Genomic DNA, 14,129 nt, shown 5'->3' on the forward strand with positions numbered 1-14,129 from the left:
GACTCATGGGGTGGTCAAGAGGGTGTGGGGGCTGATGAAGGACACAGGCCCTGCTGAGTGGCACCATGTTTGTCCCAGGAGCAAGACTGAGCCCAGAGCCAAGGCCACACTGCTTCTGAGCAGCCACCCAACAAGGGGTCATCTGTGCCCTTCAGGACAAATGCTTGAGATGCCAGGGCCTTTGTTCAGGCGTCCCACGGGGATGGCCCTCAATAGAGGACCAGCAAGATGGCTCATCAGGTAAAGGCACCTGCTGCCAAGCCTGAAGGCCTCTCTAGGACCTACATGGTGGAGGGAACCAACTCTCACAGGTTGTCCTCTGGCCTCCATGTGTCCACCATAGTACATGTGAGTGGGCATGCATGCACACACAGTATTGTAGATGTAGTTCTAAACAGTCTTATTAAATAAGAAACACGGCCAAATAAAGAGTTAAAAGCCCAAGAGGTCAGAGCACTAGTGAATAGCCTTTAGCTTACCAGCCACTGCCGTCCTTCCCCTGAGTAGCCCCTGAGAAAGAGACCTACTTCCTGTGTGTATTTTTTATTGACTTTCTGTTCTGCCTTCTCATTGGTTCTAAACCCAACCACATGACTTCTTCGTCACTGCCTGTCTATACAGACCTCCAGGTCTCTATGGTTGGTACTTGGATTAAAGGCGTGTGTCACCAAGCTGGCTATGTCCTTGAACACACAGACTCTGCCTGCCATGTGATCGGATTAAGGGCGTGTGCTACCACTGCCAGACTTCTGCTAAATGGCTTGCTATTAGCTCTGACCCCCAGGCAACTCCCAGGCAACTTTATTTATTAACATACAAATAAAACCACATTTCAGCACAAATAAAGTATCACCATACAATATAATTTAAAATTTTCTAAAGCAGTCAGGCTCTCTTCCCCACATGCTCCAGTTGGCACAGCAACCTCAGGCTTGGCCACCAGCCAGTTGGAGAGACATCCACACCCTGATCGCTTTCTCTGTTTAAGGGGTCACCAAAGACCAGCACTTGCCCACCTTGGGCACGTGGAGTTGGCCGGAGAGCCCAGGCAGCCACAATGCTGCTCAAGAAGGAAGCAGGAGGCAGAGCTCTGGCCTTTGTTCAGGCTCCAGGGAGATGCCAGTTGCTGACCACAAACTGACAACCCTCTCCTAATCTGAGTCAACATGGCTTCCCTGCTGGCGGGTGGCCACCCAGCCCCTCTGTCGTCAGTTGGCTGAGAACGTAAATGTGAAGGTTTGAGGCCTCTGCTGCAGGAAGGAGCACAGACCAGGGAGTGATTTAATCCAGCAGATGCAGCGTGCCCTTCTCATTAAAGGCTGCAGAAGCTACTGTGGTGACTGCTGATGGCAGCATAGACGAGAGGGTGGCTCTAGTGGTGGACTGGGGAAGCACATGTGTAGGTGGCAGATGACCCCCATTTGAGCAGAATTGCTTTGTGGCCTGCAGGTAGCGTGCTGTGGAGCGCTGCTGGGGCTGTGTGACCTGCATGTGTGACAATGAAAGCCCCTCCAAGCCTCAGGTGCATTGTCCCTAAAAGTGTCCAGCATGGGTGCCCTGTGGGGACCATATATACCCATGAGGCGTGTGAAAGCAGGGTAGGGGCTGAGACAGTGCCTGTGTGAAAGGCACCTTGTCCTGTCTCCCAACTGCTTCCTAAAGTGGTTATAGGTCACCCAAATGGAGCCCTGGGGAGGGGTAGGTGACAGCTCCTGGTGTAGGCGGGCCTGGGCCAGCAAGATGGCCCCGTCTCTGGTGCTAGGACTCAACACCCGCTTCCTGCAAGTTGGGTGTTGGCGAGCAGCCACCCTAGGTTGGAAAAGCTGGGTGATGCAGCCCAGACAGGCCCAGCCTCAGCAGCAGAGCTATGCTGCATGGCCATAGCCTCTGCTATCCCACAGACCAGGTGCCCCACAAAGTACAGAGTCTACGATACGTGAAGTTAAAGACTTTATTTAGCTTTAAAAGCCCTATGTTCCTAGGGCATGCCTGGAGCAGTGCAGAAAGGCAGGTACAACTGTCCCTGAATGGGACTTGGCACTGACCACCTTGACCTGCCTGGTGGCTCCCTGGGCCAAGCAAGACCCAGGTAGACCAGGCAGGCCCAGTGGTCATGAAAGCATGCTGGGCTACCATCCATGGTACCTGGCCGGCAGTGCTATGGTCCTCATGGGTAAAGGTGCACTCACTCTGGGAACCGTGGGCCACCTCCCCGGCCAGGGTTATCACGCCAGACATAGTAGTTGAGCAAGGTGGCAAAGGCCAGCCAGGCCAGGTAGGGGTAGAGCAGGCGGGCAGCTGGCGGGCTCACTCGGTGCCAGGCGAGGGTGGTAGCGGTTGCAACCCCACTGACGAGCACAAGGTCTGCCAAGGCCTGCAGAGACAGGAGGAGGGGAGGCTAAGGCCCTGCCGGGTCTAGAAGTTAGAAGTCTCGCTTCGCCCTAACTGCACCCCTGTGGTGTGATGGCTGCCTCTGCTCTCTGTTCTCAGCCTCAGTTTCCTTGTCTGTAAGTCCCTGCCTGACTGTGCCATGCATGGAGACAGCCCTGTGTATGACAGCCCCCGGGGGACACAGCATGTCCAAGGGTGAAGCAGCGGCTGGAAGACTTCTGACCTGAAGATACCACGTTGTCAAGTGCTGACCCGAGAGGCCGGTGTGAGGGGGTCAGACTGCCGTGGTGTGCACGTCACAGGCTCAGCAATAACATTTTTTTTTTCAAGAAGGTCTCACTATGTAGTCTTAGCTGACTTTGAACTAGCTTTGTAAACCAGGGTATCAGACTTAAAGCAATCCTCCTGCCTCTGCCGGGACTGCAGGCCAGGCATGTATCACCAAACCTGAACAAGAACGTTTTTAAGGAGAGGCTTTGTCCCCAAGTGTCATCACGCACAGCGTCAGATGCGATGCTGGTGTCTCTTACCGTGGCTTCTAAACCCAAGATCACAGCCCCACCCACTTCAGCCTGGCCCTCTAGACTTTCTTCATGGAAGGAAGATGGACTGAGGCGGCGTTAGTACACAGGTCACTGTCACCTAGGCTGGCCTAGCCCTCTCCCAGGCTCAACTGATCCTCCCACTTCAACCTCTTGAGAGCTGAGACTACAGGGGCCCCACTGCACCTGATTCACTGAACTTCTAAAGGGGCCGCAAGCCACAGGCCTCCCCTGCCACCTGCAGATACTGACGTCATCTGGGATGTGATATCACCTGTTCTCCCAGGGCCATCTCCAGTGACCCAAGAGTCAAGCTGTGGCCACACTTACCCAGCCCATCTGCCGGGCACCAAAGAAGATGGGGGGCCATGCCCAGTTCAGAGCCAGCTGGCCAGTGTAGAGACCCAAGGGGACCACAGCCTCCTCTGTGAAACCTCCCAGCTCTTTCCAGACCAGGTAGGAGCCATACCTGAAACAGACAATGGGTCAGGACATCACAGGGCAAGGCCAAGAGTGCTACCCTCCTGAGACCACTCGGTGATGGCTCGGGTATGCCCTGCCACTGACTTCTGTGTGATCTCAGAGAAGTTGCTTGCCCTCTCTGGGTCTTTGTCGCTCCTAAGATTGCTATGGAGATTTGAATTGAGACCCTAGTCAGTATGTAGTTACAGGACGAAGGCTGGGGTAAGGGGACAAGCAAGTGGCATCTTGGTCATGTAGGCTCTTGGGGTCATGAGGCGATGGCTGCAGAGGGCTTCTGGGAATGAACCACACCAGCGTCTGGTTCTGTACAGTACAACCAAAGGACATAGCTGCCACCTGTTTGTCCTGGCACATGGTGCTGTTGTCCACACTGACCTTTATACATGGGGCAGCCTCAGTAGTGTGAGCCCAGGCTGGGTTCCCAGAGGCAAGCAGGAAAAAGTTCAAGCTTGCAATGCATAGGTTGGCAGCCTTGCCACCCTCCCTTTCCCACGGGGGAAATGATGCCACTCTGTCCTGGGGCCTCCCTCTGCACAGGGGTTCAATGCCCAGCCTGATGCCATGGGGCACAGGGCACTGCAAGGTGGCACCTGCAACCACCTACCCCATGGCCGAATACAGCGTGCCCCAGATGGGACCCAGTGTCCAGCGAGGTGGATGCCAGGAGGGTTTCTGCAGGCTAGCATACCAGCGGAGGCCCTCACCACGCACAAAGTAGGAGCCCATGAAGCCCCCCAGGCTGGGTGCCAGAGTGAGGCCCACAGCGGGCACCCAGGATGGAGCCATAGCTACTGCAACTGCTGTTCTGGAAAGATCTGAAAGAGAACACAGGGTGAGTGGAAGAAGTTCTAAAGAACCACGGGGAACAGCCCAGCATTGCCTTCAGCTCCTCTGAGGTCCTGTCCCCCAGGATCAACCAGCCCACCTATTCCTGATAGGAAGAGCAGAGTCCACCCCCCATCCACACTCATACCCCTGCCCAGAGGTTTCACCCAGCATTCTAGGCCAGGCTCTGCCCTGTTCACAAAGCTAGGCTCACACAGACACTCAGGAAAACACTTAAGACTGGGTCCCAGCAATCTTTCCATGTCTTACAGCTGGTCTCGGGCCCTCTGCAGCCAATCTCTGGGCTGGAGTCAAGACTCTTGTGAGTTAGAGAATGGGGGACCCTAGTGTGGAAGTCCAGGGCCCCACTCTGCCTCTGCTCTCTGTGGGAGTATTAAGGCAGTCAGTACCCTGACTGGGGCTCAGTTTCCCCATCAAAAAATTGTCCCCACTAACACCTACACTGACAGTAGCTGGAAAAGTGGGGTGTCTGCTTGCATTAGATAAGAATGCAGTGTTGGGGAGGTGGCTCAGCAGGTCAAGCACTTGCTGTGTAGGTGTGAAAAGTGGAGTTTGGATCCCCAATATCCATATGAATGCTGGATGAGTATGGTGACCCACCTGTAATCCCAGCACTGTGGAATCAGGGATGGGATTCTCAGAGCAAGCCAGCCAGACTAGCTAGAATTGGCAGACTCTGGGTTCAGCAAATAAAGTGGACAGCTATAGGCCGGGCGGTGGTGGCTCACGCCTTTAATCCCAGCAGAGCCAGGTGGATCTCTGTGAGTTGGAGGCTAGCCTGGTCTACAGAGTGAGATTCAGGACAGGCTCCAAAGCTATGCAGAGAAACCCTGTCTCGAAAAAAACAAAACAACAACAACAAAAAAAAAGTGGACAGCTATTAACTCTGGCCTCCACACCCATACACAAACAAGTGCATCTCACACACACACAGAATGAGAGAGAGAGAGAGAGAGAGAGAGAGAGAGAGAGAGAGAGAGAGAGAGAGAGAGAGACTGACTGACTGACTGACTGACTGACTGAGGGAAAGAAGGTAAACTAGGATAGCCCAGACAGACCTTGAATGCGCCAGGCTCCTGTGTAGCTGGGATGACCCATCATCTGAGTCATGGCTTAGAGGACATTTTTAATGAGTTGAAAACTGTTTTCAACATAATCTTTTTTTTGGAGGGAGGGGAGGGTACAGGTAACTGCAGAGGATGAGCGACAGGAAGCAGGGTGGGCCCACTTGGGTGGGAAGGTGGCAACTTCTGGAGGTCAACCCTAGCTGAGAAGCTGTATGGAGGGGAGAACCTGGGGGCCTGAGGGGGTGCCTGGAGAAAGAGGGAAATGGATGGGACCTGCGGGGCCGTTGGTTCTGCATTTGTCAAAGTCTGCACCAGAAACTGCGCTGTCCCACCAGCACGGTGCATCCTGCAGCCCCTCAGCACTGGGGGGCCGAGGCAGGAGGATTGTGGGTTCTAGGCCAGCATGGGATACACAGTGAGATTCTGCTTTAATAAGAGGGGCAGAGGGAGGAGGAAGGAGAGGATCACTGTCCTTGCTGGAGGTCACTGTTCCTGCTGTTGTCAAGACCCCCTTCACAGTATCACTCCTGCTCTCAGACCTGGGTGACCCATCAGGGCTTTCTATTGGTTTTGTTGTTGTTGTTTGGTTTTTTGTTTTGTTTAAGACAGGAGCCCAAGTTGGCCTAGAACTCACTCTGTAGCCCAGGCTAACCTTTGAATGCATGATCCCTTGCCTCAGCCTAACTCCTAAGTGCTAGGATTACAGATCTGCAAGACTTTGGTCTGGCTTATACTGTGGCTTCTTCTCTCTTTTTTAGGGCACAAAGATACTATGTAGCCCAGACTAGCCTCAAACTGATAGTAGTCTTCCTGCCTCAACTTCCCAATGGCTCAGATTACAGGAAGAACTACCACCACCATTAGCATGTTTCATTAGCTGAGGTGAAACTCCCCAAATTTAAACTAACGAGGCCAACACCAAGTTCCAAACATGTCCATCTCCCACGAAGAAACCAACGGCTGCTGGCAGTCGCTCCTTGCTCCAACCTAGCCCTGCCCCTCCCCACAACCAGGAACACCCCCCCCCCCACCTTAGGTCCCTCAGCACCTTCTCTGGATATTCCTACCAGGTAAGACCCTGTGTAGCTGGCTTCCTTCCTGAGAACCCCGCCTTAGAGGTTTGCCAGCCTTCACATACACACACACACACACACACACACACACACACACACACACACCCCTGTAGCAGTACCTCTTTCCTCTCTGCAGGCTCTGTGGGGGACCTGCCCCCACTCTTTCTCCCAGGGTACTCTTGAGGAGGAAGCAGTGAGAAATATTAGATGGAAATATAGAGGGAGAGAGACAGATAGAAACACAGGATAGCCTCAGGAGGGCCTGGATCAAAACCCACCAGCTCCTTCTGTCTCTGCTAAAGGGCTTTTAAAGGAATGCCAAGGGGTGGTGCAAAAGACCTCCCCCTTGCACAGCCAAGTGCAGACCATTCCAAACACGTGGTAACCACACAGTGGTCAAGCAATCCCCTTATACAGCCCTGCTGGGTAAAGCAAGTTCAGATGTCCCTAGGAAACTTCTGTGGACCCCAACAAGGCTCTGCAGACAAAAGTGCTCCTGTCACAGCACCCAGCATGTGGAGGGCAGACCCAACTCTGTGCCTAGGAAGTCCCAAACAGGATCAACCAATGTATCTACTGATGGATTTCACAGTCCGCAAGTCTCCCATTATCCATCCACTATACAGCAAAGGGTGGTAGCTATCTATCCCAAGGGCATACCATGAGGACAGGCTCTGGCGACAGGACACTGAACCCCAGGTTCCTGCTGCCATCCTCCAGCTGTCCCCCAAAAGGCCGGGCTGTGTTTATACTCAGCTGCTCTGAGGAGATCAGAGACAGGACCCCTATTCCCATCCAAGGTCACAAAACAAGACAGTCCCCCGTCCCACTTGAGACTGAAGGAGAAAGTTGGGCCAGGGACCTTTCCTGGGGCCTCTTGGAGACTGCCCAGTTCCTGAGTCACCCGCCTGGAGGGGTGGCAGACAGGCAGGGGTGGGGCCCATGAAGCTGAGTCACCCTGGGCTAGGCTGAACTGGGTAGGAGACCAGCCCAGGGTGGAGTCCCGGGAGGGTATAGGGGACAGGGCAGGAATGCTCAGAGTGGGCAAAGCCATCTGCTCACCCTTTATTTCAGTCTCTCCAGAAGGCACACAGCATCCTAAACTTCACCCTACTACTAGCTTACTAGGGGGGCTTGGGATGTTCCAGGAAGGAAGTCCGGACACCAAGATCTCGCCGGAAAACTCCACACAGGGATAGCTGTGGCTATCTGCAGGGACCACTCAACTGCTTCCTCTAGGGGAGGAAGTGACTACCCCTCCACCTCTGGAGAGCACCTTGGACAGAGGGCGTAGGACAATAGAGAGCAGACCATTTTTGTAGGCATCTCTACTTTCACGACTCCAGGACTCTGGGGAATGAACCAAGGCATGGTTCACGGCTCAGTGCCCTTTCCTCTCCCTGTCAAAGCTTCCTGTGTTCCTCACAGTGGCCACAAGGCAGGGGTCGGCCACCTCTCTTTGATCCACACACCCTGCTCAGTACCCAGAGGGTACTAGTGTCCTTGCCAGGTGAAGAAATTGAGGCCCAGGAGATTGTAGAACATTCCAGGTCTGTGTCTCTAAAGCCCACAGTGACACACGGCCACTCTGGGATAGCTTTGTCAGCTCTGCTTGGAATATAGCACCCTGGGCAAGGATCAGACCCACAGGCGGCCACTATTCTCTAACCAGTGTCAGAAAGGTCTCAGGCCAACAGCGCCACCCTCTCCATCCTTGGCGCTATCACTCCGTGGAGCCTCGGACCCCATCTCTTCATCGGACAGGCAGATAGGATGCCTGAGTCCTCCCCTCATCCAGTCTGGAGTCGGCAGCCTCTGTAGAATTTCACTCCTGGCTAGGCAACCACAGACTACTGTGGGGCATCAGAGCTACTCAGGGGCATCAATGTCCCAGTCTGTGAAGCTAGGGCAGAGCCAGTGGGTCTGGGGCACCTGTTGCTCTGGGGCTTCCCCAGAGACTGTGACCCAGAAACAGAAGGGCGCCAGCTCTTCCTTCCACTGCCTGAAGCTCCTCCCCATCCTTGAGCTTGCTTCCCTTCCAGCGATCCGTTGCTGTCCCGAAGAATTTTAGGGCGTTTTATTCCTAAGGAACCTGCAAATCCTCATTAGACCTTTCACCAGCCTTTCTCATTCTGAAAGTAATCACGGTGTCAGGAAGAGGTCGGTCAGGACCGGCAGGAACTGGTCCTCAGGAGATCTGGGGTGTGGGGAAATGGCGTTGCGGAGTGGCAACTTTTTCATACAAAGCAGGCTTTCAGGCGCCGCTTGCATAACCCCTAACAAGGGGGACGCAAACAGAAGAAGCCAGAAAGTCCGATCAGGGAAAAGCTGAAGGATAGAGAGAGTAAAAAACAAGCCTGCTGTCCATGGATCCCACCCGTCAGGTACCCACTTTCGGCGTTTCTGAAGGCCAGCGGGTCTCAGTCCAGCCGTGGCCAGGCACAGATGTGTGCACACGCAATGTGCATGAAGGGGAAGTAGGTTTTGGCATCAAAAAGCCGGGGCGCAAGTCCTGACTCCTACCCTCCGCGAGTGTGAACCTTTGCACAGCTTCAGCTGCCCACGAATCCCAGTGCTCCCCAGCAAGGGAAGCAGGATTGCCAACAGCCAGAGGCCCCCTCCCTTCTGCGCCCAGCTGCCGCCAGCGGCAACCTACCCGGTCCCCACCGTGGCGCAGGACCTTGGCCGCTGTCCCCAGGGTGCCAACCACCCTGAGCTGCACACTCTCTCGGGAGGAGTCCCTCCTGCTTGGTGCTGGCCTCAGTTTCCCTTTTGTCTCCCCGCTGTCGGGGTCTCACCCATCCGCAGGCCCACTCTCGTAGTTGCTGGCTGCTCCCCAAAAGGACACTGAACACAGAGGTGGTGGCCGCTGACCCCGCCCCACCCCGCCCCGCCCCGCCCAGCGCAGCAACCGGAGGCACCCTGGTTTCTTATGCACGCCCTTGGCCAGGCATTCCTGTCTTCCTCTTGGTGGGCTTGGACAAAGAGAGCAGAGATCCCTGCTCTGGGCATCGCAGGCAGGCCATTGTTCTGCAGATAACCAATGTCAGGGTGTGGTGGCACTTGCTTGTAATCCCACCACCAGAGGCTGAGACAGGAGGATGACAGTGAGCCTGCAGCCAGTCCCGGCTGCGTATTTATTCTTTTGCGACTGTGCCTGGCTGAATTCGACCTATCATCTTATTCTGATTTATTATTTTTTTTTTTTTAATGAGGAACTGGGGATATAGTTCCGTGGTGGAGTGCTTTCTTTGCATGCCTGGCCGGAGTTGAATTCCTAGCACTATCCAAAACAAAAGGAAACAAAACTTACCACTTTCTGCCCCTTGTGGTAGTAAAGCCCTAGGCACTATGCCTGGCCACACCCACTTGCTGGCAGCCCTCAACCTCTTCCTGTGAGTCACTTAAAGTAAGCTGGCTGGCCAAGGAGCCCCACCCGGATTAGCCTGTTTCAATCTTCTGGGCCCTGGGATTATAAATGTGCACCACTACACCCAGAGTTTTCACACAGGTTCCGGAAATGAATCTCAGATCCAGGTGGTTACAAGGTGACCCACTAAGATATCTCCCCAGTCCCGGGTCTTCTGTTCTTAAACAGCAGCACAGCAGAAGGGGTGGTTGTGACATCTCTCAGCACACCTCTGTTCTCTCGCCAATCCCTGTGGCAATGACTGTACATGCCTCGTACATGCCCATCACCTCTCAGTCTCTCTGTACCCCTCCCGGAAACCCTTGTCTCCCTCCGGGATGAGTTTCATGTCCTACTGTGTATTTGCCAATGAATGTCCCCTGTGGGGGAATCTCTTGTGAAAGTTTAGTCCCCATGGTGAAGAATCAAGAGGTGGGACCAGGTGGGCCTTGAAGAGGGGATGAAGTCCCAAGCCCCATCCAGTCGTGATTCACTCAGGAATAGATCCATCCGTTATCCCGAGTGTGGGTCTGTTATCAAAGCCAGCTGGTGCTGGTTGTTGGATGAGGTCCCTCTTGCCAGGTGATGCCCTGCATCCCTTGGATTCTGCAGAGTCCCCACCAGCAAGGAAACCCTTGCCAGATGCAGCCTCTGACCTTGAACTTTCCAACCTGAAGGTTGTGAGTGGAATAAACTTCTACTCTGTATAAATGAACAGGTGTGTCGCGCTCAGTGATAGCAACAGAAAAAAACGGACCAAGCATCTTCCCCCTTGGGGGCCCCGCTTTGTCTGGCTTGAGCCAGTCTCCTAGAGCTCTTGCTGGTGTGCTTGGAAGGTGACCTTACAAATCTGTCCTCCCCCGTGGAGGACTGACGGCTCGCTAAGAAGGCTACTGTCCTTCAGAACCTTGAAGGTATGTTGTGATCGAGTGGCCTCAGGCTACCTGTGTTGTGACACCAGTGTGCAACTAACTGTACAGGTTGCTGGTCTACTCGGCTGTCGACGCCACCTTATTGCTACAACCTTTGGATGCAATCTATCTGGTTCTTCATGGAAAAGTTCAAGTTTGGGCTGCAAAGTTTTGAAATTTTGCAAACGCAACCTCCTGTGTGAGAAGCTTAGTCCATCAAACCGTCACCCAAAGGACCTGCTCTTTCTTATTTTTGTTTCTATTTATTTATTTTTGGTTTTTCGAGACAGGGTTTCTCTGTGCAGCCTTGGCTGTCCTGGAACTCCCTCTGTAGACCAGGCTGGCCTCGAACTCACAGAGATCTGCCTGCCTCTGCCTCCCAAGTGCTGTTTTTATTTTATGTGTATGGGTATCTTGCCGCATGTATGTTTGTTCACCATGTCTGTGCCTGGTGACTATAGTGGCCAGAGAGGGCATTGGACGCTCTGGAAGTGGAGTCAACAGATGGTTGTGATTCTCCATTCAGGTGCTGAAAATCGAACCCAGGTCCTCTGGAAGAGCAGACAGTGCTCTTAACCTCTGAGCCATCTCTCCAGCCCCCATTTTTTATCTTTCTTTTGGAGTCTCCTGTGTAATCCAGGCAGGCCTTGAACTCGTGATCCTCCATTCTGGCCTCTCAAGTGCTGGGGCTACAGATGTGCACCACCCTGCCTGGGCTTCCACAGCCCCTGCCCATGTGGAAAGGCTTGGTCGTTACTTTTCAGAATTGAATTGCTCCCTGCCCCCAATGGTTTCCTACGCTCTGTTTCCTCACTTCTCTTTCGGGAACACCTATCACTCAGAGCCCTGGACTTCCTGCTCTGATCTCTCCCTCCCTGGTCTTGCTTTAGTTCTTATGTTTTACTTGTTTGCCTCTCCCTCAATCCCGTCCATGCCAGTAGTTTCTTCTGGACTTCACTGAGTGTTTCAGTTTGGCTTTGCTATTTTTTTCCATGCACACAGTTATATCATTGCCCATTTCTCTCTTATAAGCACGCTGTCTGTCCTGCCTCATGAAGAGGTCAGTGATAATTTTCTTTCTTTCTTTCTTTCTTTTTGCATTTATTTATTTGGTTTTTCGAGACAGGGTTTCTCTGTGTAGTTTTTTGGTGCCTGTCCTGGATCTCGATTTGTAGACCAGGCTGGCCTTGAACTCACAGAGATGCACCTGGCTCTGCCTCCCAAGTGCTGGGATTAAAGGTGCATGCTACCACCGCCTGACTTGCATGTATTTATTTTGTATATGAGGTCTTTGGAAAGCCTGCAAAAGTTGGTTCTCTCCTTCTTTCTATCGTCTGGGTTCCAAGGACCGAACTCAGTTTTCAGGTTTAGCAGCAAGCACCCTTATCCACCGAGCCATCTCACTGGCCCCAAAGCTAATTTTTAAAAACAACTGTTTTCTTCTTTCCTCAGTTTCCAAATTCTGTATGTTGGCTTTCTTTTCTGTTCATAACAGGCTTTCCTCAGATGCCCAGGAATCCTTGAATGCCTTCTCACAATAAAAGAAATGAACAAGGCTGGATGATGGTAACACATGTCTTTAATCCCAGCACTCAGGAGGCAGAGCCAGGCGGATCTCTGTGAGTTCGAGGTCAGCCTGGTCTACAGAGCTAGTTTCAGGACAGCCAAGACTGTCACACAGTGAAACCTTGTCTTGAAAACAAAAAACAAGGAAGGAAGGAAGAAAGAAAGGTAGGTCTGTGGATGACAGTTTGGTAGTTAAGGTTCACTTTCTTGGAATATCAATGACTTCAGGATTTTCCTTTTGGAATGGCCAGCATCTCCAGGACTTGGAAGATAAGGGTCTAACTTTAGGATTCTGGGAGCTCGATGGAGCAGAATGCTGGAGTGAGTCTCTACATCCATCACTCAGTGTCAGCCTGTTTCAGAGGAATCCCCACATTCATGCCTCGCCTTCCCTTGACCTTTTCCAAACGGGAAACTCAGATGTTTCCCAGGACAGGGACCAGTGGCTGGGGAGAGGAAAGGTTTCTAGGGATCTAACCAATTTTCAAGGATATTTGTAAATAGGTCGATTTGAGCTTTCTTTCTCCCCTGTTTCTAGGAGCAGCTGCTACTGCACCTAGCTAAGCTTTTGGGGATGATGCTGTAGAAATGAGACCATGGCAACTCTTTTTTTTCTTTCTTTCTTTCTTTTTTTATTTTTTTTTAAGACAGGGTTTCTCTGTGTAGTTTTGGTGCCTGTCCTGGATCTCGCTTTGTAGACCAGGCTAGCCTGGAACTCCACCTGGCTCTGCCTTTTGAGTCCTGGAATTAAAGGCATGCACCACCATTGCCTGGCTATCTTTTTTTTCCCCCTTAAACTTTTTCATTTATTTTACATACCAATCACAGTTTCCCCTCCCTCTGCTCTTCCCATTCCCTTCCCCACCTCCCACCTACCCCCTCCCCCATCCACTCCTCTTCTGTTCAGAAAGGGGCAGGCCTCCCATGGGAGTCAACAAAGCCTGTCATATCACACTGAGGCAGGCACCAAGCTCCTCTTCCTGCATCAAGGCTGGGCAAGGCATCCCTACATGGGGAATAGGTTCCAAAAAGACTATGACAACTCTTATAAAGGAAAACATTTAATTGGGGCTGGCTTACAGTTTCAGAGGTTCAGTCCCTTATCACAGCGGGAAGCATGGTGGCTTGTAGGCAGCTCCTGAAGGAGCTGATCTGGATCCATAGGCAGAAGGAAGAGAATGCCACACTGGGCATGGCTTGAGCATCTGAGACCTCAAAGCCCACCCCCAATGATACACTTCCTCCAACAAGGTCATACCTCTTTAGTGCCACTACCTATGGGCCTATGGGGGGCATTTTTATTCAAATCACCATAGCACTTTTCCTTGTCAAAAGCAAGGCTTCAGGATCAGAGAAAGACGGCTCAGCAATTAAGAGTACATACTGTTCTTGCAGTGGACCTGAGTTCCATTCCCAGAACCCTCTCAAGTGCCTTACAACCACCTATAACTTCAGCTCCAGAGGATCCAACACCCTCTTCTCAACTCCATAAGCACCCACACTCATATACAGATAATTAAAAGTAAAAAATAGCCAAGTGTGGTGGCACACACGTTTAATCCCAGCACTCAGGAGGCAGAGATAGGTGGATCTCTGTGAGTTGGAGGCTAGCCTCGTCTAATAGTGAGTTCCCGGTTAGCTACAGAGTGAGATTCTTTATCTATATCTATCTATCTAATTTAATCTATCATATATACAAGAACATAAAATAAATTTAAAAAACCAAGACTGAACATCCTGAAATGCTTATTTGATTTTCTTCAAACTCAGTGAAATAGATGTTCGGATATGGATTACTGTGGACTGAGTGATACCTCCCCTCAAAATTCCTATATTGAACC

The 14,129-nt window shown here is 52.2% G+C and overlaps 1 protein-coding gene across 1 annotated transcript; it reads right to left on the bottom strand.

Moving 5' to 3' along the window:
• Positions 1-1,933: 1,933 nt before the first annotated feature.
• Tspo (translocator protein) lies at positions 1,934-9,237 on the bottom strand. Its single transcript, XM_059247583.1, has 4 exons — positions 9,059-9,237; positions 4,021-4,231; positions 3,264-3,402; positions 1,934-2,374 (listed from the first exon to the last, which is right to left on the bottom strand). Exons 2-4 carry the CDS (start codon positions 4,200-4,202, stop codon positions 2,186-2,188), a joined length of 510 nt encoding a protein of 169 aa, XP_059103566.1. The 5' UTR covers positions 4,203-4,231; positions 9,059-9,237; the 3' UTR covers positions 1,934-2,185.
• Between the last annotated feature and the right edge of the window lie 4,892 nt (positions 9,238-14,129).

This window comes from Peromyscus eremicus, chromosome 20, assembly GCF_949786415.1.
Source record: "Peromyscus eremicus chromosome 20, PerEre_H2_v1, whole genome shotgun sequence".
Classification (NCBI taxonomy): domain Eukaryota; kingdom Metazoa; phylum Chordata; class Mammalia; order Rodentia; family Cricetidae; genus Peromyscus; species Peromyscus eremicus.